This window comes from Tursiops truncatus, chromosome 8, assembly GCF_011762595.2.
Source record: "Tursiops truncatus isolate mTurTru1 chromosome 8, mTurTru1.mat.Y, whole genome shotgun sequence".
Classification (NCBI taxonomy): Eukaryota; Metazoa; Chordata; class Mammalia; order Artiodactyla; family Delphinidae; genus Tursiops; species Tursiops truncatus.
The window spans coordinates 26144055-26171473 of record NC_047041.1 but is presented as its reverse complement, the minus strand read 5'-3'; the positions used below and the strand labels follow the sequence as shown (position 1 = coordinate 26171473).

The window sequence follows — 27419 nt, the reverse complement described above, 5'->3', positions numbered from 1 at the left end:
TTGTTTTCTTCATTTGTATTTCATTTATTTCTGCTCTGATCTTTACAGTTTCTTTTTTTCTACTAACTTTGTGTTTTGTTTGTTCTTCTTTCTCTAGTTGCTTTAGGTATAAGGTTAGGTTGTTTATTTGTGAGTTTTCTTGTTTCCTGAGGTAACATTGTATTGCTATAAACCTCCCTGTTAGAACTGGTTTTGCTGAATCCCATAGATTTTGGATCGTTGTGCTTTCATTTTCATTTATCTCTAGGTATTTTTTGGTTTCCTCTTTGACTTCTTCAGTGATCCATTGATTGTTTAATAGCATATTGTTTAGCCTCCATGTGTTTGTGCTTTTTACAGTTTTTTTTCTTGTAATTGATTTCTAATCTCATAGCATTGTAGTCAGAAAAGATGCTTGATATGATTTCAGGTTTCATAAATTTACCAAGGCTCACTTTGTGATCTAGCATATTGTCAATCCTGGAGAATGCTTCATGTGCTCTTGAGAAAAAAGTGTATTCTGCTGCCTTTGGATGGAATGCTCTTTAAATATCAATTAAGTGTATCTAGTCTAATGTGTCATGTAAGGCTTGTGTTTCTTTATTGATCTGCTGTCTGGATGATCTGTTCATTGATGTAAGTGGGGTGATAAAGTCTCCCACTGTTGTTGAGTTAATGTCAGTTTTTCCTTTTATGGTTGCAAGTATTTGCCTTATATATTGGGGTGCTCCTGTGTTAGATGCATATATACTTACAGTTGTTATATCTTCCTGGAATGATCCCTTGATCATTATGTAGTGTTTTTTGTCTCCTTTAACAATCTTTATTTTAGTCTATTTTGTCTGATATGAGTATTGCTACTCCAACTTTATTTTGATTTCCATTTTCATGGAATACCTTTTTCCATCCTCTTAGTTTCAATCTGTATATGTCCCTAGATCTGAAGTGGGTCTCTTGTAGGCAGCATACATATGGGTCTTGTTTTTGTATCCGTTCAGCCAGTCTGTGTTTCTTGACTGGAGCATTTAATCCATTAACATTTAAGGTAATCATTGATATATGTGTTCCTATTGCCATTTTCTTAATTGATTCGGATTTGTTTTTGTAGGTTTTTTTTTTTTTAACCATTCCTCTTTTGTTTTCTTCTCTTGTCATTTACTGAGTAACTTTATTGTTGTTTTTGGATTCCTTTTTCTTTTTTGTGAGTATATCTATTGTAGATTTTCATTTTGCAGTTACCTTGAGGATCTGATATAGCAGTCTGTATATAACAAGATTGTTTTATGTTGCTGGTCTTTTAATTTCAAATGCATTTCCAGTATCCGGCATTTGTGCTGTCCTCTTCTCACAATTGCTGGTTTTGATATCATATTTGTGTGCAGATGATTTCCTACCTTTACTTTATGTTTGCCTTTACTGGTGAGCTTTTTCATTCATAATTTTCTTGTTTCTATTAGTGGCCTTTTCTGCTTAGAGAATTTCCTTTAGCATTTGTTCAAAGGTATTCTGGTGTTGCTGAATTCTCTTAGCTTTTGCTTGTCTGTAATGCTTTTGATTTTTTTGCTGAAGCTGAAAGAGAGCCTTGCTGGATAGCGTATTTTTGTTTGTAGGTTCTTCTCTTTCATCGCTTTAAATATATAGTGCCAGTCCCCTCTGGCCTGCAGAGTTTCTGCTGAGAAACCAGCTGATAACCTTTTGGGCATTCCTTTGTATGTTAATTATTGCTTTTCCCTTGTTGCTTTTAACATTTTGTTCTTTGTATTTAATTTTTGTTAGTGTGATTATTGTGTGTCTCAGCATGCTCCTACTTGGCTTTATCTTGTCTGGGACTCTCTCCATCTCCTGGACTTGGGTTACTGTTTCCTTTCTCATGTTAGGGAAGTTTTCATGTATCATATCTTCAAATATTTTCTCAGGTCCTATCTCCCTGTCTTCTCCTTCTGGGACCCCTATAATAAGAATATTGCTGCATCTAATGTTACCCTAGAGGTCTCTCAGACTGTCGTCATTTCGTTTAATTTTTTTTTTATTCTGTTCCCTGGCAGTGATTTCCACCATTCTGTCTTCCAGTTCACTTGTTTTTCTGCCTCATTTATTCTGCTGTTGATTCCTTCTAGTGTATTTTTCATTTCAGTTATTATATTATTCACCTCTGTTTGCTTTTTAGTTTTTCCAGGTCTTTAAAAAAAATTTCTTGTATTTTCTCACTCTGTGCCTTCATTGGTTTTCTGAGATCTTGGAGCATCTTCAGTATCATTTCTCTGAATTCTTTTTCCAGTAGATTGCCTGTCTCCCTTCACTTAGTTTTTCTTCTGGGGTTTTATCTTATTCCTTCATCTGTGACATATTCTTCTGTTGTCTCATCTTGTCTACCTTTCTGTGTTCGTGGTTCCCATTCTACAGGCTGTAGCACTGTAATTCTTCTTGCTTCTGCTGTCTGACCTCTGCTGGATGAGTTTATCTTAGAGGCTTGTATACACCTCCTACTAGGAGTGACTTTTTCCTACCTGATGGTGGGTAGAGCTGGGTCTTGTCCATCTGCTGTGCTGGGTCATGCTCAGGAAGACTTTAAGCAGCCTGTCTTCTGATGGGTGGGGCTGTGTTTCCGCCCAGCTGGTTGTTTGGCCTGAGGTGTCCCAGCACTGGATCATACAGGCATTTGGATGGGGTTATGTCTGCGGGGGTGGGGGGGATGACATGGCAGCGTCCATGGGGGCTCACACTAATGAGTACTGGCCAGAGCTGCTCCTGCCGGCGTCTCTGTCCCCTCAGTGTGCCACAGCCATCCCCTGCCTTCGCAGGAGACCCTTCAATACTAACAGGTAAGTCTGACCCAGTCTCTATGAGCTTGCTGTTTTGTTACCTGGGTCCCATTGCACATGAGACCCTGTCTGTGCCCTTTAAGAGTGGAGTTTCTGTTTTCCCCAGTACTGTGGAATTCCTCTGATCAAACCCCTCTGGCCTTCAAAGCCAGATTCTCTGGGGGCTCCTCCTCCTGTTGCCAGATCTGCAGGCTGGGAAGCCTGACATGCGGCTAAGGACTTTCACTCCTGTGGGAGAACTTTGGTGGTATAATTATTTTCCAGCTTGTGGGTTGCCCACCCGGCAGTTATGGGATTTGATTTTATCACAGTTACACACCTCCTACCATCTCTTTGTGGCATCTTTTTTGTCTTTTTTGGTAGGTTTCAGCAGTGTTTTTGTCGATGGTTGTTCAGTTACTTGTGATTTTGGTGCTTCTATAACAAGGGTTGAGCCTATGTCCTTCTACTCTGCCATCTTGCAGGCAAGCCGGATCTTTAAATTGAAGAAACATTCATTAAATATGACATCTGCTCCATACGTGATGGGCATTCTCATACAATGCCTGTTTGAATATTGGTGCTTTGTCATCTTTTAATATTGTTTAGAGGAAAACTATATTTGAAGTTTCCTTTTGTAATTATTTTAAAAAAGTAAATAAGCTTTAGATATTTTTCTTCAACTTTTCCATGAAAAGATTATGGTCACTTTACATTATAGTGGATAATGAAAGTCCATGAGGCTTAAGATAATCTGTAATATTATGTGAAAACTAGAATCATTTTTATGCTCTTTTGGCTATTAAACAACAGGTTTCAAGACTCTTCTCAATAATTACAATTGTTATCTCTAAATCTTTCCACAGAATGAAGATCAGGAAGAAGTGATCCTTGTCAGAACAGATCATTCTGGAAGAGTCTGGCCTGTGAACACACCACGAAAACATCTGGAATCTAAAGGAGGAAGAAGGAAGAGACTGATTGTATGTTTAACATATGTCTTTTGTTTATTAATTCCTAATTCACTTTTTCCCTTTGTATCAGACTACAGTTGACCCTTTAACAACATGGGTTTGAACTGCAAAGGTCTACTTATACACAGAATGTTTTCAATAAATTACATACTATAGTACTGCACAGTCTGTGGTGGTTTGAATCTGTGAATATGGAACTATAGATATCGAGGGCCGACTCTAAAGTTATAGTCAGATTTTCAACACCATGGGGGTCACTGCCCCTAACCTTCGCATTGTTCAAGGGTCAACTTTATTTCAAAATATTTTCTGAAATGTTGCTTAATAATGCAAACATTAGAAGGTAGTAAATCATGTTCTTACTTTTATTTTAGTTATGATCCTCTGCCTTTTACAAAATGAATTCTAATTCAACAACAGTTTTCAAATAATTGTGAACATTGAATTTTTAAGGCAGTTTTAACTTTAGTGTATATTTCTTTGACATTGTTTCTAGCTTCTTTTTACATACTTATCATAACTCTTAGGGAAAACCTTGGTGCTATAGACCTGTGTTAGATCCTTTGTAAACCTTAATTTTCTTTTCCATCTTCTAGCTGCAGCAGTTAATTTTTAGCACTACCTTGAGGCTCTTAAAATGGAAAAAACAACATATTCAGTTTTCCCAAGTTAGATTTTTTGTTTTAAATTTGAAAGATCTTATAAGTGGTAATTGGGTCCACAGAAGATTTGTTCATTTAGAATTCTTCTATCAAATGTTTATTATCTGCCTGTTGAGTGCCTGTGCTGCTAGAGCTAGTAATTGATTTGTTCAGCAAATAGAAATGGGATGGATACCTCTCCTAAAGAAATGGGACGTATTAGGGGTTTGAAAGGGAGATGTGGGAGAAGAATAGTAAAGGTTTGAATTGTATGAAATGACAGAACTGGCTAGGGATTCATAGATGCATTGCCAGATGGCATTGAATACTCTTTTGAATTGCTTACTACTGAGTAGTCTAGGTATAGGAGTAAAGAGGATAGACACATTCATTCAGGATTGAGGTTTGTTTTCTGAGTGTAGTGAAAGGATAAGAGGAACAGAAAGGGGTTTGGATCCAGAGAGTGATTGAAGTCTTGGAATGTGAGATTTAAGCTTGTGAAGACAGGAGTAGTAATGTGGGGAAAAAATATTGGGAACGTGGTTCTAAAGAAGTTGAAGACCGGGTTTTATTTGGATAAGGGAATGTGAGAACAGTGTTGGAGAGATTTGATTTGGTTGGTAGACAGTACATAGCACTTTTCTTTTCCACGTGTAGGTATGGAATCAACTGACAGGAAAACCCAGAATTGATTTAGATGAGAATCAGAATATCAGCTTTTTTTCTGATAGAGCTGTTTAAAGTAGGTTTGCTAATACTTCACTTTTGTTCTTGATATGCTTACTTGATCTCTGGGTAACTAATGACTTCCCTTCACAGTGGTAGGGAATTTTTACTACAAGGAGGGGAAGAGCATAGAGGAGAGAAGAAGGCATAAAACAATTCTGTCCTTTCCTTAAAACTCAGAAATCAGATACTGTCATGCTTCCATCCTTGGGGAAGAGGAAAAAGTAAAGGCACAGAGAGGTAGAGAGTGTTATTCTAATGGAAATTTTTCCACGTGGAGTCAGACAGAATAGGGATATACTGGAAAGAAAGATTATGATACAAAGAGGGATTTTTAGTATCAGATTTATAGATAATTCATTAAAATACTTCAGAGACTTATGTTTTCACTAAACTAATAATGTTCATTTTGTCATAGGTTTCAACCTATGAGGAAAAAGAAAGGGTCAGATACTTTCATGATGATGATACTCTAAGCCTAAGTGACTTAGTCAAGAACGAAAAGATGGGAACAGCAGAAAATCAAAACAAACATTTTATGAAAATGACATCTAAGGTAAGATATATTCCTAGGATACCTTTGAATTTTGGTAAGCTGGTTACTCAGTCTACAATGATTTACTTTTCAGACACAGCTAGTTCTTTATAATCATGATTTGTTTTATTAAATTAAATCCTTTGTAAGACATATTGGAAATGTGCATTTTAGAATTGATTTGATTGGGGAGTATACTTTTGGTATTCAGGTTTTTTTTAAATAAGAATTCTGGGTTAACTTTTTAATGTATTCCATGAAAATGTTAACTATATATTTGATCTACCATTTAAGGGAATGTTTGGGGCCAGACTTTAATGTCGACAGTGTACTGCTAGTTAGGTGACCAGTCTGTTTTATCTTGATGTTACACTAGTTCTTCATAATTATGCCACAAGGTATATATAATTTGGAGTAATATATATCATAAAGAAGGCATCTTGGAAAAATCTTAAGTCTGTTTATATGAAAATTTTGTATGTTTTTAAATGTATATCAATGTTTCATGGGTAGTAGGATGAATTTTTTTATTTCAAAATAGCATTCTTTGTTGCAAACCCTTCCATTGCAGTCCCTTCAAACATTACCATTAACACTTATAATGAAAGAGACATATGTAAAGTTAGGGTTTGACCCCACTGGAAAGATTCAGCTCACTGCCTATATTTACAAATAAAGTTTTATTGGAATACAACTATGCACCTTTGTTTACCTGTAGTCTAAGGCTGTTTTTGCTTTATAACAACTGAGCTGAATAGCTGAGACAGAGACTGTACAGCCCACAGAACTGAAAATATTTACTGTCTGGCACTTGACAGAACAAATTACCCTTCCTTGCTTACGATGGGAATTTGAACCTAGGGATCTGAAGGACAGGAGGGAGCCTTTTTACTGTATACCTTATTAGACTTTTTCTTTTAACTATGTGAATATATTACCTGGTGAAAAAATTAACTTAATGAAAACTAGAATACAGGTAACCAAGGTATCAAGTGTGTGTATGTGTATATCACAGAGAGTAAAACAAACTTGGGTTAAACAGAAATGATTAAAAAATTGTATGGGATCTTAACTTTAGCCCGTTAGGATAATTTTACTTTTTATTTGGGGGGAATACTAGAAATATTCTAGGGTCTGGAAATTCACTGCAGAAAGAAGAACATATTTTTATGAAAATTTCCTTCTCAGAAATGGGGCAGTGGGACCTAATGAAACTTAAAAGCTTTTGCACAGCAAAGGAAACCATAAACAAGACCAAAAGACAACCCTCAGAATGGGAGAAAATATTTGCAAATGAAGCAGCTGACAAAGGATTAATCTCCAAAATTTACAAGCAGCTCACGCAGCTCAATATCAAAAAAACAAACAACCCAGTGCAAAACTGGGCAGAATACCTAAATAGACATTTCTCCAAAGAATACATACAGATTGCCAACAAACACACGAAAGGATGCTCAACATCACTAATCATTAGAGAAATGCAAATCAAAACTACAATGAGGTATCACGTCACACCGGTTAGGATGGCCATCATCAAAAAATCTACAAACAATAAATGCAGGAGAAGGTGTGGAGAAAAGGAAACCCTCTTGCACTGTTGGTGGGAATGTAAATTGATACAGCCACTATGGAGAACAGTATGGAGGTTCCTTAAAAAACTAAAAATAGACCTACTGTATAACCCAGCAATCCCACTACTGGGTATATACCCTGAGAAAAGCATAATTCAAAAAGAGTCACGTACCACAATGTTCACTGCAGCTCTATTTACAATAGGCAGGACATGGAAGCAACCTAAGTGTACATCAACAGATGAATGGATAAAGAAGATGTGGCACATACATACAATGGAATGTTACTCAGCCATAAAAAGAAATGAAATTGAGTTATTTGTAGTGAGGTGGATGGATCTAGAGACTGTCTTACAGAGTGAAGTAAGTCAGAAAGAGAAAAACAAATACTGTATGCTAATACATATATATGGAATCTAAAAAATATATATTTCTGAAGAAAAACAGGGGCAGGATAGGAATAAAGATGCAGATGTAGAGAATGGACTTGAGGACACGTGGAGGAGGAAGTGTAAGCTGTGACAAAGTGAGAGAGTGGCATGGACATATATACACTACCAAACGTAAAATAGATAGCTAATGGGAAGCAGCCGCATAGAACAGGGAGATCAGCTCGGTGGTTTTTGACCACCTAGAGGGGTGGGATAGGGAGGGTGGAAGGGAGACGCAAGAGGGAGGGGATATGGGGATATATGTATACGTATAGCTGACTCACTTTGTTATACAGCAGAAACTAACACACCATGTAAAGCAATTATACTCCAATAAAGATATTGAAAAAAAAAATGAAACGGGAAAGATCATTTTATTTGGAAGTCTGAATTAAATATAGTTTTAATAATTTTATCATAATCCATTCATGTTTATCCATAAGATTTAAAAACCTCATTAAAAACTTATTTTTTAAATTAATATAAAAATAAATAATTTATCAATTAAAAAGTTGTTTATTGGGCACCTAATTTATGCTGGGTACCATTTAAGGTGCTGGGTGTAGCAAAGTAGTAAAGTTCGCCCTCTTGAGGAGCTTATATTTCTAGTGGATGAGACAGAAAGTGAACAAATACATGATATAAAAATTACATAACACTAATATATCACACAATAGAAAATATTTTTGTAGGGAGTAAAACAAACTAGAAGAAGATAAGATGTTATTTTCAATAGAATGCTGAAGGAGGGCCTTTCTCTGGAGATGATGTTTCAGCAACCTTCTGAACAAAGTGAGGGAGTGATCTGTGAATATCTGGGAGAAGACTATTCATGCAGAAGAAACAACAAATGCAGAGGATCTGAAGAAGAGACAAACTTGACAAGCATTAAAAGACAGCAAGATCACACGTGACTGTGAATAGAGGGAGAAATGGAAAGACATGTAGAAGATGAAATGGTCAGATCATGTTGGATCTTTCACGCCATGGTGTAGAGCTTTTATTTTTGTTTTAAATGATGAGAAACCATTTGAAAGTTTTTAGTAGGACAGTGTCATGACCTCATTTGTGTTTGGTAGTTGTCTCATAGCTCTTGTATATTCTCTTCTGTTTGTTGTTTTTTTATTTGTTTGTTTTTTGGTCTTTGTTCTCTTTGCTTTTCAGTTGTGGAAGTTTCTGTTGTCATATCCTCAAGCTCAGAGATTTTTTCCTCAGCCTTGTCCAGTCACTAATGAATCTATCAAAGGCATTTGTCATTTCTGTTATAGTGATTTTGATCTCTAGCATTTCGTTTTGGTTATTTCTTAGAATTTTCATCTCTCTGCTTACATTATCCATCTGTTCTTTGTGACCCTATGCCCCTGGACTGTGAATTTCACCGGTACTTCTCAGTTTTTTTCCCACTTAGTTGTGATAGAATGGCTAGAAGGGGATGGAGTTGGATGTTTCCCTTCCTTCAGGTAGGTTAGGCTCTGACAAAACCCCAGCAGGTAAAACTCTGGCACAATAGTTTCTATGAAGGGGCAGGCCTTGTTAAGTAAAACAGAATGCCCTGGTATATTTCAAAATGTTTCCTTTTACCTTCCCCCTGTTGAAAGTCATAGGGGATTTTTTTCCTGATCTTTAGTCTGAGTACCTGGTAGAGCTCCAAGAGGTAAAATTCACAAAAGTTTGAGGGCCCCCCCCATGACTGGATTCCCCTAGGAATTTTAACTCTTAAATTTGTCCACACTGAGCCTCCTGCAACTTATGAATTACAGTTTAGGTTTTCCTACCCTGGCACTGGTTCTCACAGAACCACTGGTTTCTGCGCATATAAATTATGATTCTTTGTATCCACCCGACTGTCTCTCCATTTTTGGGGGCAGTCACTTTCATGATGGATCTAAAAAGAGCTGTCAGTTTTTCAGTTTGTTCAGCTTTGTACTTGTTGGTGTGATAGGGTGGTGACTTCTCAGCCTCTGAAATGCCAGTCTGGAAACTGCTGGTTTGTGTTTTAAAAGACTTTTCTGGTGGCTCTTTTGAGAAGGTAATGTAGATAGGCAAGAGTGGAAGCAGGGAGAATATTTAGGAGGGTATTTAATTAATTCAGATAGTGCCTTGGGTTAGGGTGGTAAACTGGTGAGAAATATTAAGATTTGGGGCAATGCTGGTGCCATTTATTGAAGTAGAAAAACTTTGCAGTGGGACAATTTTTCAGGAGGTGGGAGATGAAGAATGCTGTTTATGGACATGTGAAGTATGCCCATTAGCCATTCACGTGGTAGTGTGGAGTGACTGCCCATGGATCTCTGGGTATATGTTGGTTCTCCCATATAGACTTAGATGCTGTTAACATTTAAATGTACTTAAAGCCATGGGAGTTAAGAAGTGATTAATGAGGAGAGTCTGAAGACTGAACTGAGCACTGTCTGAAAGAAGACAAAATAGATTCAACAAATGAGATTGAGAAAGTACAGCCAGCGAGGAAAAGCCAGAAGGAAAACTTAGGGTGTAGTGTTTCAGAAACCAGAGAAGACAAGAAGGAGGTTGTGAATAACTGTGTCAGCTGTTTCTGAGAGATAGAGTAAGATCTTCAAAGATGGAAAAGTGACCATTGATTTGGCATTGGGGAGGTTTCTGGTGACTTTTTTTTTTTTTTTGGCCGTGCCATGCAGCTTGTGGGATCTGTTCCCCAACCAGGGATTGAACCTGGTCCCCAGCAGTGAAAGCCCCAAGTCCTAACCACTGGACCGCCAAGGGAATTCCCCTGGTGACTTTCATAAGTGTGATTTCCTTGGTCTTCTAAGGAGAAAAGCCTGATTATAATGTGTTCAAGAGTGAATGTGAGAATAGTTAGTGGAGAGATATCTTTAGAAAGGAGCTGGTTACTGTCCATCAGTAGGAGAGGCACAGATACAGGTAGGTCTGTAAATGTGGTGGTAGAAAAATGACCTAGTTTTCCTCTTATTGCCTCTGTTAGTTTAGTGAAAGGACTCAGGTATCAGCTGAGATTGATGATGAAGAAGGGGTATTAGAGGTTTGAGAAGAAAGTGTGAAATGGTTTTTGAGAAAACCAGTGAATGAAATAAAGTAGGAGTCTCAGGCAGTGCTGAAGGTCCATCTAAGGTTTATGGTTATAAATTTAAAATAAAACATGTCAGGGCATTTGTGTATTTTCCTTATAACATGTTTCAAGAGGCTTAGTTTTATTGAATTATGAGACAATAATCATGACTTGTTCTGTGTTTTGCATATTTCACCACTATTGGTTATTGCTTTAAGAATACAAATTTATAATATTTTTTCTTTTGTTTCATTTGTATATTAGAGGTCTTTTAGTATTTGTATTGTAAAGGATTGTTTTTACTTATTAATTGATTTGGCAGTAATTGTGATTGAAGATATTTGATCGGTTTCTGGGAACATTTTGAGTCTTTAACTTTTTAAAATTTAAGTTTACTAAGCTAGAACATTATAAAAGATACAGTGGGATGTCACCAAAGTGGCTGAGTAAGAGACCCCACCCTCTGTCATCCCTGAAAGATCAATGGTTAGGTAGCTATCTGTGAGTGAAAACAGATCTGGGAGAGCTCCTGAAAGATCAATGGTTAGGTAGCTATCCGTGAGTGGAAACAGATCTGGGAGAGCTCTAGAGTCTACTTAAGAAACTTCAGCAACGTAGTGGAACAAAAAACTTGAGAATGACTGCACAGAAAGGGAAGGAAGACTGCTTCTCTTTGCCTGGATCATCCTGTCGCCCAAGCTGGTATTGCTCAATGCCAAGAGAGATTTCCCCAGGTGAAAAGAGTTCCCCTTGCAGGGAAAAGAAGAGTGGGTGAGTGACCAGCTTTCCCCAGTGTTTTGTGGCACCACATGAAGGTACCATTCAGTTTCACCCTGCCTAGAGATCAGAAAAGCTGAGATATATAGAGAAGCTAGGAACAAGGAAGAAAATCAGAGCATACTAGGCAGGAGTGATCATGTTTCCCAGTGATTTACTCTGTAGACAGTCAAAACATTTGCTACTGAAGAAACTAATGGCCAACACAGCTGCTGTGAAACACTTGCAGATTTCACCAGCTTTCACCACCTAGGTATTTTCATTTGCTGATGCCAGCTGACCGAGTCCCTTCCTGTTCCCTACCCACCTCCTGGAGCCTGAGAACTGCCCTTGCAGCCAGCCTAGGCCTCTGCAGCTGCAGGAGTACAACATGACAGCCTAGACCGCTATGGCTGACCCCCACCACCATGTGTGTGCTCAGGGCTAGCCCTTCCAGATGTGTACTTGCGCACTGCCAACCTGACACCTTTTCCCAGCCTCCACTGCCATGTGCATGCCCTGGGGGAGACTGTGTAGCTACAGAAGAGCATGCCAACACCTAGGGTCCCTGCAGGTACTTCTGGGCCTGGATCAGTCTCTCTTTTCTGTCACTGGCCTATATCACTGTGCTCACCTGCAGCTAGCCCACTAGCTGTGCACAGGCACACCTCCACTTCCATGTGCCTGTGGCAAGACCCAATAGCCATGGTAGTGAATGTTGATGGTTGAGACTCCCACAGCTGTCAGTGCACCCATAGTATACTCTGGCCTTTGCTGCCTACCCTGGCCCCCACCACTATATGTGTGATTGCAACCAGCCTCTGCCATTCACTATACAAGCACCTGCAGCTGGCTCCTGCATCTGAGTGTCTTTACACCTCTGGCTCCAGCCACTACTGCTACTTGCCCTGGTCCCTAGCTGCTGAAGACCCCAACAGCTCTTACAGCATTTGTGGACCCCCTGCAGTACCTACCAAGGACCACACAGTTTTTGATGCTGCAGACCGCAGTGACTTGAGCTGACAAGGCACTGTACTCCCCTGAACCCAGTGCCACCACATGCCCTTGCCCCACCCACAAGTGAACATTTTCCCTTAGTAAAGTCATTCCATAAAGTCTGGAAGAGGTACCTGCTTCTTCAGTTGCTCAGATATCTGTGCAAGGCTACAGTGATCATGAAGAATCAGTGAAAGAGACTCCACCAAAGGAATATAGTAAATCTCCAGTAAGTGGCTTCCCCAAAAAGGAGATACAGGAAATATCTGGCAAAGAATTCAAAATAATTTCTCTAAAGATGCTCAGAGAGCTGTAAGAGAACTGGATAAGCAATTTAACAATACCAGGAAAACAATATAAGAACAAAATAGAAAGTTCAACTAAGAAATAGAAAACAAAAAAGAACCCAGCAAATTTTGGAGCTGAAGAATACAGTGACTGAACCAAATAATTCAGTAGAGATCTTCAACAACCGACTAGACCAAGCAGAAGAGCTTGAAGACAGATCATTTGAAATTATCCAGTCAGAGAAGCAAAAAGGAAAAGAATGAAAAGGAATGAAGAAAGCCAGTGGGTCTTACAGTACACCACTAACAAAAACAATCTATGCATCATTGGAGTCCCAAAGGAGAAGAGAGAGAGAAAGAGGTAGAAAGCTTAATTAAAGAAATAATGGCTGAGAACTTCCCTAACTTAGGGAGAGAGTTAAACATCCAAGTTCATGAAGCTAATAGGTTACCCCAAAATTTCAACCTGAACCAGTCGTCTCCAAGATAACAATATAATAAAACTCTAAAGTCAAAGAAAAAGAATTCTTCTGTGTTGCTGTTGGGTGAAATGTTCTGTACATATCTGTAAGGTCCACCTGGCCTAAAGTTTAGTTCTAGCCCAGTGCTTCTTTATTGCCTTTTTATTTAGATGATCTGACCATTGATGAAAGTGGGATATTGAAGTCTTCTAGTATTACTGTGTTACTATCTATCACTCTCTCCAGATCTGTATTTGGTTAATATATTGGGTTGGCCAAAAAGTTTGTTCAGGTTTTTCTGTAAGCTTGTACAGAAAACCCAAACAAACTTTTTGGCCAACCCAATATTTAGGTGCTAGGAAGTTGGGTGCATATATGTTAACAATTAGCATTTCCTCTTGATGAGTTGAGTCCTTTATTATTATATAAGGACATTTCTTCTCAAGTTCACATGGAACATTCTCCAGGATAGATTATATGTTAGGTCACAAAATAAGGCTTAATTAAATAACACACTCCTGAACAAACAGTAGGCCAAAGATGAAATCAAAAGGGAAATAAAAAATATATTAAAAAATGAAAATCGAAATACAACATACCAAAACTTATGGAATGCAACAAAGCAGTGCTAAGACGCTAAGTTTATAATGCTAAACACCTACATTTAGAAGAAAAGAAGGTAACAAATAAAGAACCTAACTTTATACCTTAAGGAGCTAAAAAAAAAAAAAAGAATAAGCTAAGCCTAAAGTTAGCAGAAGGAAGAAGATAAACAAAGATTAGAACAGAAATAAATGAACTAGGAAATATAAGCACAACAGAAAAGATCAACAAAACTAAGAGTTGGGTTTTTGAAAAGATAAAATTGACAAGCCTTTAGCTAGACTTACAAAGAAAAAAAGAGAGGACTGAACCAAAATTATAAATGAAAGAGGAGATATTACAACTGATACCACAGAAGTGCAAAGATCATAAGAGACTACTATGAACAATTATATGCTAACAAATTGGACAACTTAGGTGTTATGGATGAATTCCTAGAAAGATACAACCTACCATGTCTGAATCATGAAGAAAAAGAAAATCTGAACAGATCAGTAATAAGTAAGGAAATTTGTTTTCAATAATCAGAAACTTCCCACCAAAGAAAAGCCAAGGACCAAAAAGGAAAGGGAGGTAAGACTGTCTCTATTTGCAAGTGACGTGATATTATATATAGAAAACTGATTTTTTTATTCCATCAAAAAACTGTTAGAACTAATCAACGAATTCAGTAAAGTTTCAGGATACAAAATCAATATACAAAAATTAGTTGCATTTCTGTACACTAATAACAAGCTATCAGAAAAAAAGTTTTTAAAAATTCAACATCCTTTCATGATAAAAACTTTCAAGAAATTGAATATAGATGGAACATACCTCAACACAATAAAGATCATATATGTGAAATCCACAGCTAACATAATACTTAACAGTGAAAAGTTGGAAGCATTCACTCTAAGATTAGAAATGAGACAGGGGTATCTGCTTTCACCACTCCTATTCAGGATAGTAGTGGATGTGCTAGCCAGAACAGTTAGGCAAGAAAAAGAAATAAAAGGAATCCACACTGAGAAGGAAGAAGTAAAATTTTCTTTGCTGATATGATTTTCTATATAGAAAATCTTAAAGAATCTACCAAAAACTGTTAGAACTAATAAATGATTCAGTAAAATCTCAGGATACAAACTCAACACACCAAAGTCAATTACATTTGTATACACTAGGAATGACCTATCTGAAAAAGAAATAAAACAATCCCATTACAGTAGCATGAAGAACAATAAAATACTTAGGAATAAATTTAATCAAGGAGGTGAAAGATCTGTATACTGAAAGCTATAATACATTGGGGAAAGAAATTGAAGACAGAAATAAATGAAAAGCTATCCTGTGTACATGGACAGAAGAGTTAATACTATAAAAATTTCCATACTAACCAAAACCATCTATACATTCAGTTCAGTCTCTATCAAAATTCCATTGTCATTTTTTACAGAAAAAGTAAAAATTCTAAAGTTTGTATGGAACTGCAAAAGATTCCAAATAGCCAAAGAAATCTTGAGAGAGAAGAAAGCTTAGAGGCATTACACTTCCTGATTTCAAACTATATTACAAAGCTGTAGTAATCAAAACAGTATGGTACTGGCATAAAAACAGACACATAGACCATTGGGACAGAATTGAGCACCTAGAAATAAACCTCTGCATGTATGTATGGTCAACTAGTATTTGACAATGGAGGCAAGAATACTTAATGGGGAAAGGATAATCTTTTCAATAAAGGATGTTTGGAAAACTGGATATTCACATGCAAAATAATGAAATTGAACATCTTTCTTAACACTTCTCACAAAAATTAACTTAAAATAGATTAAAGACTTAAATGTAAGACCTAAAACTAAAATTCTTAGGAGAAAACGTAGGGCGGAAAATGCCATGACATTGGTCTGGGCAATGATTTTTTTTTGGATATGACACCAAAAACACAAGGAAGAAAACCAAAAATTGACAAGTGGGACTACATCAAACTAAAAAGTGTATGAAAAGGCAACCTACAGAATGGGATAAAATATTTGCAAACCATTTCTCTGATAAGGGGTTAATGTCCAAAATAATAGCAAAAAAATCCCTCAATATAACTCATATATAACTAAATAGCAAAAAAAAAAAAATCTGATTTCAAATGGACAGAAGACTTTAATAGGCAAAGTTTTCTAAAGAGGACATGCAGATGTCCAACAAATACATGTAAAGATGCTCAGTGTCACTAATCTTCAGTGAAATGCAAATCAAAAACCACAATGAGATATCTTACACTTGTTTGAATCATGTTATCAAAAAGTGAAGAAACAACAAATGCTGATGAGGATGTGGAGAAAAGAAGGAACCCTGGTGCATTGTTAGTGTGAATGTAAATTGTTGGTACAGCCATTGTGGAAAAATAGTATGGATGGTCCTCAAAAAATTAAAAATAGAACTACCATATGATTCAGCAATTCCACTTCTGGGTATATAGCCAAAGAAGATGAAGTCACTATCTTAAAGACACTTGCACCCCGATGTTCATTGCAGCATTATTCACCAAAACCGTGACTTGGAAACATGCTAAGTGTCCATTGATGGATGAATGGATAAAGAAAATGTGAGATACACACACACACACACACACACACACACACACACACACACACACACACAAGAATATTAGACATTAAAAAAAGAAAAAAAGAAGAGAAGATCCTGCCATTTGCACCAGTGTGGGTGAACCTTGAAGGCATTATGCTAACTGAAATAAGTCAGACAGAGAAAGACAATTTGTATGATCTCACATGCGTGTGGAATCTAAAAACATCAAACTCCTAGAAATAAAAAGTAGAATGGTGGTTGCCAAGTGATGAGGGGTGGAGGAAAATGTTGGTCAAAGGTAAAATCTTTCAGTTATAAGATGAATAAGGTCTGGGAATCTAATGTACAGCATGGTATCTTTGGTTAACAATACTGTATTGTATTCTTTTTTTTTTATAAATTTATTTATTTTATTTATTTATTATTTTTGGCTGCTTTGGGTCTTCATTGCTGCGCGTGGGCCTTCTCCAGTTGCAGCGAGCTGGGGCCACTCTTCCTTACAGTGCGGGGGCTTCTCTTGTTGTGCAGCACGGGCTCCAGGCACACAGGCTTCAGTAGTTGTGGCTTGTGGGCTTTGATAGTTGTGGCTCATGGGCTCCAGAGCGCAGGCCCAGCACTTGTGGCTCACGGGCCCAGTTGCTCCGCGGCATGTGGGATCCTCCCAGACCAGGGCTCGAACCCATGTCCCCTGCATTGGCAGGAGGATTCCCAACCACTGCGCCACCAGGGAAACCCTGTATTGTATTCTTGAAAGTTGCTATGAGAGTAGAGCTTTAATGTTCTCACTTTAACAACAACAATAACAAAACAGGAATTATGTTAAGGTGACGGAGGTGTTAACTCACTTTATTGTGGTAAACACATTTTGCAATTTGTAAGTATCAAATCACCACATTGTACACCTTAAATTTACACAGTGTTAAATGTCAATTATCATCTCAATAAAGCTAGAGAACACTTATTAGTGATATTTGACCCTTAAAAGTTCTGTTCCAAGTTTATATTACTTACAACAGAAAATTTTGACATACAAAATAGTATCCCAGTTTTATAAAATGACATGTTTTGGATTAAATAGTCACATGAAATCATTATTAAATGGATTCATAAGAAGTATTCCTAGCATAGACAGTAGGCACTCAATAAATGTTCTTTTTCCCTACTTTCTGTACATTTTTCACACTATTTATAAATAAATGCTTACTGTTTTAAAAATATGATTTAGATATTACCTAATAATTTTTAGCAGAAATCAGCCAGATCTCATAGCAGTAAGTAAATCTACAAACTGGGCACACTTTTGAGTGTGCAACTGATACACACACATAAAATCCAGATTTTGAAAAAAAAATTGACCTAATTTATGTACTGTTGAATTTGCAGTAGTTAAAATTTTTACAAGGGTGTAGTTTTTATTCAAACAAATTGTTTTCTTTTTATTATTTAATGAAGCTGTTAATTTGGTTGTAGCAGCTAAGGAAGTACAATAAGTACCATCCCATTTGTTTTATCAATTTTTTTAAGTTTTTCATGTCTTTTTTTTTTTTTTTTGGCTGAAGATTGATTTGTATATGATAGCAGAAGGAAGAAAGTTGACTTGAATCATATTAGGTAATTTCTCACAGAAAAAGGTAAACTTTTTTTAAAGTATGTAGAGTAATGCCAGTCCCTACCTATATGCAGTAGAGCTAATGGACTCACAAGTTACTATAGAAATGCTGATTTGACATTGTGAGCTTTTGTTCTTCATGGCTAATAATTAACCATAGCATAGTAGCAATTTGTTTTGTAAATCATCTCAACAAAAATTTGAAGTAATACTAAAAGCTTATAAAAGCAAAGTATTGGGAGTATTGACCATTTCTATTAATATTGTGCTTAATCCCTTCATTCTTAAAAGTTTATGAATTAACATACCTGTTATTGCATTTTTAGAGATAGTAGTATCATTGGTGTAGAGTTCAAAAGTGTTAAATATTTTCATGAAGAGATCACAAAAGCTCATTACCCTGTGTTTCTTTCATTAGTTGAAAGGCATTGGTCTAGAATAGAGGTTGGCAAACTTTTTCTGTAAAGGGCGAGATAGTAAATATTTTCAGTTTTCTCTTGCAACTACCAGCTCTGCTATTGTGCCAAAAGAGCAGTTGTAGGCAATATGTAAATGAATGGGTATGGCTATATTCCAACAGCACTTTATTTACAAAAATAGATGGCTGTCCTGATTTGGCCTGTGGCTCATGGTTTGTCAATCCGTGGTCTAGGATATCTAAATGATATATATTTTCATGGCAGTTGTCTTTGAATTTGGGTGCTTTCCTTAATTAGGAGAGTGGATCTTATAAGGCCCTGGTAGAGGTAAACAGTCAGGAATAGTTGATATAGATCAAGATCCTGTTTATTTGTTTATTCAGTCAACACATATTAAATAATCACATTCAATGTGTGAGGTGTTCTTGGGGTACATTGGCACATAAAGAAGACATGATCCTTGCATTTAAGGAGTTTGTAGGCTAGTGAGGAGAATGCATTCAATAAATAATTATGAAAAATAAATTTAGTAATTACGGATGTGCAAATTACTGTGAAAGACAAGTGGAAAGTCTTTTGAGATCAGCACCAGGTGTCCTAACCTAAACTAGGAAGTCAGAAATTATTTTAGGTTGGACAGCAACTCTGATACTACTGGTCAGTACTCAGTTCTACCCTGCTGTATTATTTTTATTGTTGTATTATTTATTATGTCCATCCTTCTTTGTAATTCTGAAATTCAGGTATGCTCATTTTCTTTCCAGTTGTATTTTACCATTAAATCTTTAATAGCGTCTCTTTCTTATAACTAGGTGAAGAAAGGTATGCCAAGTATAACCTTGATTATATTTTTGTATTTGGATAGGGGAATTATGGCTGTTGGTTTTAATCCTTTCTGTATTTAAAATTTTTTTCTGAATATTTACTACATAATTATTGATAAAAGGAAACAATAAAATATATCCTGACAAAGAAAAGTTTGTACATCTATTATCATACTGTATATATGTGTGTGTGTGTGTGTGTGTGTGTGTATATATATATATATATACACACACACACACACACACACATATATATATCTTAGAGTATAGATGATGGTGTACTATGATTTCTTAGAAACTAGTAAGTATACAGTTAACTTCTTTCTGGAAATTTCTTCCTTTGAAATCATAGAACTAAAGAATATTCAACTATAGGAAGGGATTTTACTAATCTTGCTTAACCGTCCACATTTTACTGATGAGGAAACTAAGACTCTAAGAGAACTAAATGGCTTATACAACGCTAAGCATCTTTTCTGAGTTTCCATATTAATCAAATCATGGTACAAAAACCAACTAGTAACCTCAACTTTTAACTCCTAGTCCAGCTTTTTTCATTAAACAGCACTGCCCTTCAAATGACTCAAGTTAATGGATAGTTCTTGATTATTGCCTAAATTTAATTGTCTTCATACAATTTGCATGTATCACTTATTGGTATTTGGGGGTAAGTGGTGTGTTCTTTACTTTTTCTTAAAATGCATTCTGTTAACTCCAGCATTCTTTAAATATAAACTCTTACATTTAAACTCCAAGACGTCAGTGTTTCCTTGGCAATGTAAAGTTAGGCACATCTTCATGAGATCTGTGTACGTCTTTCCTCAATTTTATTGGAACCATGGGCAGTAATTTTTTCCTTTTTGTACTGATAGTGCATCAAAAATGGACTGGAGGGGAGAAAATGGAAGGTACTAGAGAAGAATAGGAAGAGTGAGAAAGACTCAAAGTAATTAGGGTCTTACCTTAAATTGTAAGAAAACAAGATGATTTTATTGTCTAATAAAATATGCCTGTGTTTCTATTGATAGTTTTATCTTTTCTGAATTTATGACATTTAAGACTTGCTATGTTTCCTGTTGGAAGTAATTTTTAAAATACAAAACACGTAGTTCCTTAATACACACTAGAACCTAAATCCATTTTATTTTCAGTAAACTGTAATATTAATAATCTTGAGAGATTAAATGTCATATATTTTTTAAAGGCATAACTAGAAGTAGGTAAGGAATATTGAAATTGTAACTCATTGCAGCTTCCTTTGGTTTTTTCAGTTCTCATGGTAGCCATTTCCATTTCATAGACTCTTCATTGATATGAGGTGAAATTGGCGTTGGATTGAAAGGCTAATCCAAGAGTGTGAAATCATGTATATTTTTCTGTGACTTTCTCTAAAGAAGATTTGAAATTTGGGTGTCATAAAATGATAGAAATGATATTTTGCTTTTACATGGAACTGAATAAAATGAATTTTGGTTTAGTTTGGTGATTTTCTAAAAGATGTAGGCTTGAATCCAGTCCAAGATGCTATCATAACAGTTTTTGTTTATCTAAACATCACTTCTGGGTGGAAACACCAGGAAAGTAATTTATTTGACATTCTTTAGTTCAGATCCCATTTATTTTTTATATGGTAAAATATACATGACATTAAATTTAATAGTGTAACCATTTTTAAATGTATGATTCAGTGATATTAAGTACATTCACAGTATTGTGCAACCATCACCACTATTCATTTTCGGAACTTTTTCATCATTCCAAACAGAAGCAATGTAACTATAAAACAGTAACTCCCCTTTCCACTTCTGTATCTTGTATTCTATTTTTATCTATTCTATTCTATCTATCTATTCTATTTATCTATTCTATTCTATTTTTATCTCCACGAATTTGCCTTTTCTAGGTACCTCATATAAGTGGAATCGTACAAGGTTTGTCTTTTTGTGTCTGAATTATTTCACTTAGCATAATGTTTTCAGGGTTTGTCCATGTTGTAACATGTATCAGAATTTCATTCCTTGTTAAAGCCAAATAGCATTCCATTGTATGTATATATCACTTAAAAAAATTCCTTCATCTGTTGATGGAAATTTGGATTGTTTTCACCTTTTGACTATTAAGAATTAATTTTTGTGTGTGCTGTGAGAAAGTAGTCCAGTTTGATTCTTTTGCATTTAGCTGTCCAGCTTTTCTAATGCCAATTATTGAAGAGGATGTCTTTTCCCCATTTATATTCTTACCTACCTTGTCATAGGTTAATTCCCCATATGAGTGTGGGTTCATTTCCGGGTTCTCTGTTCTGTTCCTTTGATCTATGTTTATGTTTTTGTGCCAGTCCTACACTGTTTTGGTGACTGTAGCTTTGTAGTATAGTTTGAAACCAAGGAGCATTATACCTTCAACTTTGTTCTTCTTTCTCAAGATTGTTTTGCCATATAGGATCTTTAGTGTTTCCCTACAGATTTTAGAATTCTTTGTTTTAGTTTTATGAAAAATGCCATTGGTATCTTTCTAGGGATTGCACTAAATCTGCAAATTGTCTTGGGTAGTACAGTCATTTTAACAATACTACTTCTTCCAGTCCATGAGCATGGTATATATATCTCTCCATCTGTTTGTGTTGTCTTCAGTTTCATTTGTCATTGTTTTACAGTTTTCTGAGTACAGGTTTTTACCTCCTTAGTTAGATTTATTCCTAGGTATTATATTAATTTTGATGTGAATGTAAATGGGATTGTTTTCTTAATTTCTCTTTCTGATAGTTTGTATTTAGTGTATATCAGCGCCACTGATTTTTGTATCCTGCAACTTTACTGAATTCATTGATGAGCTCTCATAGTTTTCTGGTAGCATCTTTAAGATTTCCTATGTATAGTATCATGTCATCTGCAAACAATGACAATTTTACTTCTGTTCCAATTAGAATTCCTTTTATTTGTTTTTCTTGTCTGATTGCTGTGGCTAGGACTGCCAATACTATATTGAAAAAAGTGGCAACAGTGGGCATCCTCGTCTTGTTTCTGATTTTAGAGGAAATGCTTTCAGCTTTCACCGTTGAGTATGATGTTAGCTGTGGGCTTGTCATATATGACCTTTATTACGTTGAGATATGTTCCCTCTATACCCACTTTCTAGAGAGTTTTTATCATAAATCAGTGTTGAATATTGTCAAAAGCTTTCTCTGCATCTATTGAGATGATCATATGGTTTTTATTCTTCAGTTTGTTAATGTGGTGTATCACATTGATTGATTTGCAGATATTGAAAAATCCTTGCATCCCTGGGTTAAATCTCACTTGATCATGGTGTATGATCCTTTTGATATACTGTTGGATTTGGTTTTCTAATGTTTTGTTGAGGACTTTTGCATCTATTATCATCAATGATATTGTTCTGTAACTTTCTTTTTTTGTGATATCTTTGTCTAGTTTTGGTATCAGGATGATTCTGACCATTTAGGATGAGTTTGGAAATGTTCCTTCCTCTGTGATTTTTGGGAATAGTTTTGAGAAAAACAGATACTAATTCTTCTGTAAATGTTTGGTAGAATTCACCTGTGAATCCATATAGTGTAGCTTTTGTTTGTTGGGAGCTTTTGTTTTTTATTTTTAAATTACTGATTCAGTTTCATTACTGGTAATTGGTCTGTTCATATTTTCTGTTTCTTTCTGGTTCAGTCCTAAGAGATTGTACATTTCTAGGAATTTGTCCATTTCTTCTAATTTTCTATTTTATTGGCATGTAGTTGTTCATAGTAGTCTCATGATCTTTTTTTATTTCTGTTGTGTCAATTGTACCTTCTCCATTTTCATTTCTGGTTTTATTAATTTGGGCCCTCTCTGTTTTTTTCCTGGTGAGTCTGGCTGAAGGTTTATCAATTTTGTTTATCTTTTCAAAGAACGAGTTCTTAGTTTCATTGATCTTTTCTGTTGTTTCTTAGTGTCTATTTCATTAATTTCTGCTCTGATCTGTATGATTTTTCTTTCCTCCTAAATCTGAGTTTTGTTTGCTCTTGTTTTTCTAGTTCTTTTAGTCATAAGGTTAGGTTGTTTACTTAAGAGTTTTCTTGTTTCCTGAAGTAAGCTTGTATTGCTATAAACTTCCCTCTTAGAATTGCTTTCGTTGTGTCCCATAGATTTTGGATTGTTGTATTTGCGTTTTCATTTGTCTCCAGGTATTTTTTGAATTCACTTTGATTTCCTCAGTGACCCATTTGTCGTTTAACAGCATATTGTTTAGCTTTCATGTGTTTGTGTTTTGCAGGTTTTTTCCATGTATTTGATATCTAGTGTCATAGCATTGTGGTCAGAAAAGATACTTGATATGATTTCAGTCGCCTTAAATTTACTGAGACTTGTTTTCTGGCCTAGCATGGGATCTTCCTGGAGAATGTTCCATGTGCACTTGAAAAGAATGTGTATTTTGCTGCTTTTGAATGGAATGTTCTGTATATATCTGTGGAGTTCATCAAGTCTAATGTGTTGTTTAAAGCCAGTGTTTCCTCATTTATTCTCTGTCTGGATGATCTGTCTATTGGTGTAAGTGGGGGTTAAAATCCCCTGCTATTATTGAATTATAGTCAGTTTCTACTTTTATGTCTGTTAATATTTGTTTTATGTATTTAGGTTCCCTCTATGTTAGGTGCACCCATATTTATAATTATATATCTTCTACCTGGATTGATCCCTTTATCATTATGTAATGTTCTTTGTCTCTTGTAGCGACCTTATTTTAAAATGTATTTTGTCTGATACAAGTATTGCTACCCTGTTTTTCTTTATATTTCCATTTGCATAGAATACCTTTTTCCACACACTCACTTTCAGTCTGTGTGTCTTCACATCTGAAATGAGTCTTTTGTAGGCAGCATATATGTGGGTCTTGTTTTTGGATCCATTCATCCACTCTGTGTTTTTTGATTGGATCATTTATCCATTTAGTGATAGGTGTATACTTATAGCCATTTTGGTAATTCTTTTGGGGTTGTTTTTCACATGTTTTTGGTTTCTTTCTTCTTCTTTTGCTCTCTTTCCTTGTGATTTGATGACTATCTTTAGTGTTTTGATTGGATTCCCTTTTCTTTTTTGTGTATCTGTGATAGATTTTTGGTTTTTGGTTACTATGAAGTTTATATAGAGCAGTCTATATATATTCATGATTATTTTAAGTTGCTGATCTCTTATGTTTGAAGGCATTTTAACACTCTTGCATTTTACTGCCTCCCCCTCATTTAATGTTTTTGACATCATATTTTACATCTTTTTTGTGTGTATTCCTTAACTATTCATTGTGGATATTCATGATTGTACTTTTTTGTCTTTTAAACTTCCTACTAGCTTTATATGTTGTTAATTTACTATCTTTACTGTACATTGCCTTTACCAATGAGCCTTTTCCATATGTAATTTTCATGTTTCTAGTGTGACCTTTTCTTTTCCGCTTAGAGAATTCTCTTTAACGTTTCTTACAAAGCTGGCTTTGTTGTGCTGTACTCTTTAGCTTTTCCTTGTCTCTAACACTTTTGATCTTTCCTTCAAATCTGAATGGTAGCCTTGCTAGGTAGAGTATTCTTGGTTGTACGTTTTCCCTTTCATGTCTTTAAATATATTGTGCCACTCCCTTCTGCCCTGCAGAGTTTCTGCTGAAAAGTCAGCTCATACCCTTATGCAAGTTCCCTTGTAAGTAACTTGTTCCTGTTCCTTTGCTGCTTTTAATATTTTCTTGTTATCTTTAATTTTTGCCATTTTAATTCTAATTTGTCTTAATTTCATCCTCTTTGGGATTCTCTGTGCTTCTTGGACCTTGAGTTCTGTTTCCTTTCCCAGGTTAGGGAAGTTTTCAGCTCTTATCTTTTCACATATGTTCTCTGCCCCTTTCTCTCTGTCTTCTTTCTCTGGTACCCCTGTAATGCAAATGTTAGTATGCTTGATGTTGTCTCAGTGTCTCTTAGACTGTCCTTTGCTTTTTAAAAAATTCTTTTCTCTGTTCAGCTATGTGATTTCTGCTACTCTGTCTTCCAGCTCACTTATTTGTTTCTCTGTATCATCTAATCTACTCTTAATTCCTTCTAGAATATTTTAAAATTTCAGTTATTGTATTTGTAATCTCTTTTTGGTTTTTCTTTATATTTTCTAACTCTTCGTTAAAATTTTCTAACTTTGTTATAATCTTCTTTATCATGTGTATTACTTATCTCCACTTCACCTAGTTCTTCTGGGATTTTTATCTGCTCCTCTGTTTTGGAACATTTTTCTCTGTTGCCTTGTTTTGCCTAATTTGCTGTTTTTACTTTTATATGCATTTGATAAGTTGGTTACGTTTCCCAATCTTGGAGAAGTGGTCTTTTGTAGATGTCCTATATGTCTGAGCAGCACACTCGCCTCTGGTTACCAGAGCTATATGCTCTAGGAGTGCCCCCTATGTGGGCTGTGTTGGTCCTTCTCTTGTGGTGGGCTGACTACTGTGTGTGCAGTTTGGTAGCTGTGGCTGGCCCCCAGTCCAGTTGGTTGCCAGTTGAGTCGGACCAGGTCATGAGGTGGCTGGCCACACAGCCCAGGGACCTACCAGGGCTAGTGCTGACCAACTGGTGGGCAGAACCTGGTCTGTGGTGGCTGGTTGCGGTGCTGGTGGTCCCACATCTAGTGTCGGCCTGCTGGTGAGCATGGCTGGTTCAAGGTGTCCTAAAGCTGCTGTTTGCTCACTTGTGACTGTGGCTGGATTCCAAAGTGGCTAGCTGAGAGGTCCAAGGTGTCTTGGTGTTCATGTCAGCCTGCTTTGGGGGAGGCTATAGCTTAGGGGGTCTGTGGGTTGGTGCTGGCCTACTGTATATTGAGCTGGGTCCTGGCACAGTAGGCTATGTTGCTGTGGTGGTCTTGGGGCTAGTGTATGCCCACTGGTGGGTGAGACTGGGTCCTGGGGCTAGTGCCGGCCCACTTGTGGTTGGAGCTTTGTCCTGGTGTTTCTTGCTGCAGAGCCTGGAATTCCCAGAGCTGGTGTTGGCCCTCTGGTGATAGGGTTGGGGACCAGGTGTCCTGGCAGTGCTGCCTGCCCACTGGTGTGTGAGGGTGGTTCTGGGGATAATGCTGGTCCACGCTTGCGTGGATTCTGCATCTTGGGATCTCTGGCTGCAAACCTGGTGGTCCTGGAGCTGCTTGGCACACTGGTAGGAAGGGTTGAGGTTCAGGGCATTCCAGGGCTAGTGCTGGCTCTCTGATAGGTGCTAATGGTCCTGTGGTCTCTTGATGCAGGGCCCTGAGTGTCCTGGAGCTAGTGCCTATGCATTGATTTGTGGGGTTGGTCCTGAGCCTGTATTGGACAGGTCTATGTCTTGGGGCAGCTGTGGGCTTTGGGAGCCTTAAGTCAGCCACCCTGCTTGTGGGTGGGGCTTTGGCAGGGCCAAGTTCTGGTACTAATTAGCTTGAGGGAGGATTCCAGAATGGCACCTGCTAGCACCAGTGTCCATGTGGTAGAACGAGCTTCCCAAAATGGCTGCCACCAGCATCTGTGTCCCTAGGTTGAGCTCCAGTTTCCTCCTGCCTCTCCAGGAGGCTCTCCAATATGAACAGGTGCATCTGATCCAGGCTTCTTTCAAATTACTGCTTCTGCCCTGGGTCCCTGAGCATGAGTTTTTCTGTGGACCCTTTAAGAGTATATAGTCTCTCATTTCCTACAGCTCTATGGCTCTCCCACAAGTAAGCCCCACCTGCCTTCAAACTGAAATGTCCTGGGGGCTTATCTTACCAGTGCAGTACCCCCAGGTTGGGAAGCCTGATGTGGGGTTCAGACTCCTTGCTCCTTTGGAAGAACCACTGAAAGTGTAATTATCATTCCATTTTTAGGTCACCCATCTCATGGTGTGGATCTGTACCAAGTCTCTGACCCTCCTATCCATTTTGTTGGTGTTCCTTCTTTATATCTTAAGTTTTAGAAGATCTTTTCTGCTAGTCTTCAGATCTTTCTCATCAGTAGTTGCTGTGTAAATAATTGTAATTTTGGTGTGCTGTGAGAGGAGGTGAGCTCAAGATTTTCCTGTGTTGCCATCTTGGCCACCCTCTATGGTTCTTTTTTATTAACTCTATGTTATTAAGTAAAATTACACATTCAGCATATCTGTTTAGCTACTGACTTTCTAACGTTGCGGTAGTACATGATTTAACAGGAGAACAGTTTTTGTAAGTAGAGTTTGTCAGCTGATT

General features: G+C 36.8%; 1 protein-coding gene across 3 annotated transcripts in view; it reads left to right on the top strand.

Moving 5' to 3' along the window:
- The window catches only part of CWF19L2 (CWF19 like cell cycle control factor 2), a 194476-nt gene that overhangs the window by 103652 nt on the left and 63405 nt on the right, over positions 1-27419 (top strand). For all 3 annotated transcript variants that reach the window (XM_019948742.3, XM_019948743.3, XM_019948741.3), the window contains exons 11-12: positions 3647-3763; positions 5540-5677. In XM_019948742.3, the coding sequence (XP_019804301.2) occupies positions 3647-3763; positions 5540-5677 (255 nt within the window). The remainder of the gene's footprint in view (positions 1-3646; positions 3764-5539; positions 5678-27419) is intronic.